This window comes from Nansenia antarctica, assembly GCF_963989245.1.
Source record: "Nansenia antarctica genome assembly, chromosome: 1".
NCBI classification, from domain to species: domain Eukaryota; kingdom Metazoa; phylum Chordata; class Actinopteri; order Argentiniformes; family Microstomatidae; genus Nansenia; species Nansenia antarctica.
In genome coordinates, this window is record NC_137674.1 from 96602332 (window position 1) to 96604831 (window position 2500).

Sequence of the window (2500 nt, forward strand, 5' to 3'; positions counted from 1 at the left end):
AAGTGGTTCTACTGGGAGGAGGGAACACTGGACCACCTCTTCCAGCAACGACAGCTAGTCCTTGGAGCAAAGCACTCCATGCTCCATGCATTTAATGAATTGAATTACTGTGCATTATAAAGTAGGCTACAGTACAGTAAGTAAACATACAGGACCATCAAACTGAGGAAGAAAAAACTATTAGAAAGAACAGTGGTCCAATAAATATTAGACTCATAAGAGTCTCTTGAAAAAGAGATCTTATCTGAAATGAGACTAACCTTGATAAAAAAAAAAAAAATCATTCACCAGTTCTACAAAACTGTTAAGAGAGCACTCACTTCCTGTCTTTGTACCACTGGATGGAGGGGAAGGGATCTCCTGTGACCTGACACTCCAGACTGACCTCCTGGTTGAGCACCGCCGACACGTCCCTGGAGGAGCCCGTCCCCGCGATGGAGGGGGGGACTAGGACACAGGAGGAGAGAGTTAGGAGACTAGGACACAGGAGGAGAAAATTAGGGGACTAGAGTACGGGGAGAGAGAATTAGGGGACTAGAGTACGGGGGGAGAGAATTAGGGGACTAGGACACAGGAGGAGAGAATTAGGGGACTAGGACACAGGAGGAGAGAGTTAGGGGACTAGGTTACAGGGAGAGAGTTATGGGACTAGGACACAGGAGGAGAGAGTTAGGGGACGAGGACACAGGAGGAGAGAGTTAGGGGACGAGGACACAGGAGGAGAGAGTTAGGAGACTAGGACACAGGAGGAGATAGTTAGGAGACTAGGACACAGGAGGAGAGAATTAGGGGACTAGGACACAGGAGGAGAGAGTTAGGGTACTAGGACACAGGAGGAGAGAGTTAGGGTACTAGGACACAGGAGGAGAGAGTTAGGGGACTAGGACACAGGAGGAGAGAGTTATGGGACTAGGTTACAGGGAGAGAGAATTAGGGGACTAGGGTACGGGGAGAGAATTAGGGGACTAGGACACAGGAGGAGAGAGTTAGAGTCAAGGGGTTTGGCATATGACATAATGGCATGCATATACTATAGAATTTACTGTATGAAAAACTCTTCCTGTCTTTTCCCCTGACAAAGCCTTGATGTCAGAGTTAGTGTTGTACTCTGCACTCACCCAGGACGTCCAGGAAGAAGCCCTTCTCTGTACTTCCGGCGATGTTGATGGCCTCACAGCTGTAGCTGCCTGCATCTGTGGTGGCGGCCTTCAGCAGCCTCAAGGTCTTCCCCTTCTGAAGGATCTGGACACTGCTGCTGGGCCCCACCTGCACACCAACACACACACACCAACACACATAGACACACACATGCATGCACGCACACACGCACACACATACACACACACACAGACAGACACACACACACACATTTGAATGCATTTTAGGGGAGCCAGAGCAATGTGGGTGTATACTTGTTCATTTTTTTGAATGATTGACAATTATTAAATGTTTTCTTTCCCTTTGAAGGGATCCAGTCAGCTGTGTAGATTAGTGCGAAATCAGACAATTGTGAATGGGGGCAAATACATTTCAGCTGTTACCTAAAACGTACTGCAGGCAGAGAACAGAGCATTACAACTAATTTGATTTACGCTATATTGCCAGAATAACATGTAACACTACTGTGATTTTCCCATCTGCACTGTAGGTTAGGATATGAGCTCTGTTGAAGGGGAAAGAACACTGTTGCAGCCAAGGGACAATAGACACCGGCAGTCACTGTGAGTGGGAATATTAAGTTACAGTGAAGGACTTAAGGAGTTCCCATATACTGTATATCATCATTATTATGTGTCTTGTTATTACATTTATGAGCCCACTGCCTCGAAGGCATGATTAGATATTTCCTCGCTGCTGTTCTTATTACACACACACACGCACGCAAGCACATGAACGTGCACACTCACGCATGTATGCTCACACAAACACATGCATGTGGACACACACACTCACACACACACACACACACACACACACAGAAACACACACTCACTCACTCAGATGCACAGACACACTCACACACACTCAATTCTGAAAATGATCTCCATAAAGACAGCTTTATGAGCAGTGTCTGAGTTTTACGGCTGCTCTCTTGGACCATGCACCCTATGATCAGAGCTCACTCACTTATTATTTATGATGGCCTCTTTCATTAATGGAGGGAACACAACCTCGGCTTCTCATCATTACTCTCATTATTTTTAGAAATGTTTAGTCCACCATATTCAAGTGCATCCGTATTTGATCATTGCCAAATTATCATGATAAGAAGACATTATGAGACTCAAACTATCGAGTCAATTTAAGGCAAATTGAATATGTTTTTTCTTTCATATCCTCCACTTCTAAAGCGGTCGTTCAGTAACATTTCACCTACAGGAACACCATCCTTGTACCATGTGATGACCGGGGCGGGACTTCCTGTGACATCACACACCAGGCTGGTGGGCTGGTTCAGAACCACTGATACGTTGCCTGGCGACCAGTTGTCTCGCAAACC

General features: G+C 46.0%; 1 protein-coding gene across 1 annotated transcript in view; it reads right to left on the minus strand.

The window, feature by feature from the left end:
• The window catches only part of hmcn1 (hemicentin 1), a gene marked incomplete at both ends in the record, with an annotated part of 100832 nt that overhangs the window by 41169 nt on the left and 57163 nt on the right, over positions 1-2500 (minus strand). The window contains 3 exon segments of the mRNA XM_080528070.1: positions 321-447; positions 1119-1266; positions 2378-2500. The exon segment at positions 2378-2500 is cut by the window's right edge and continues 8 nt beyond it. Coding sequence (XP_080384196.1) covers positions 321-447; positions 1119-1266; positions 2378-2500 — 398 coding nt within the window.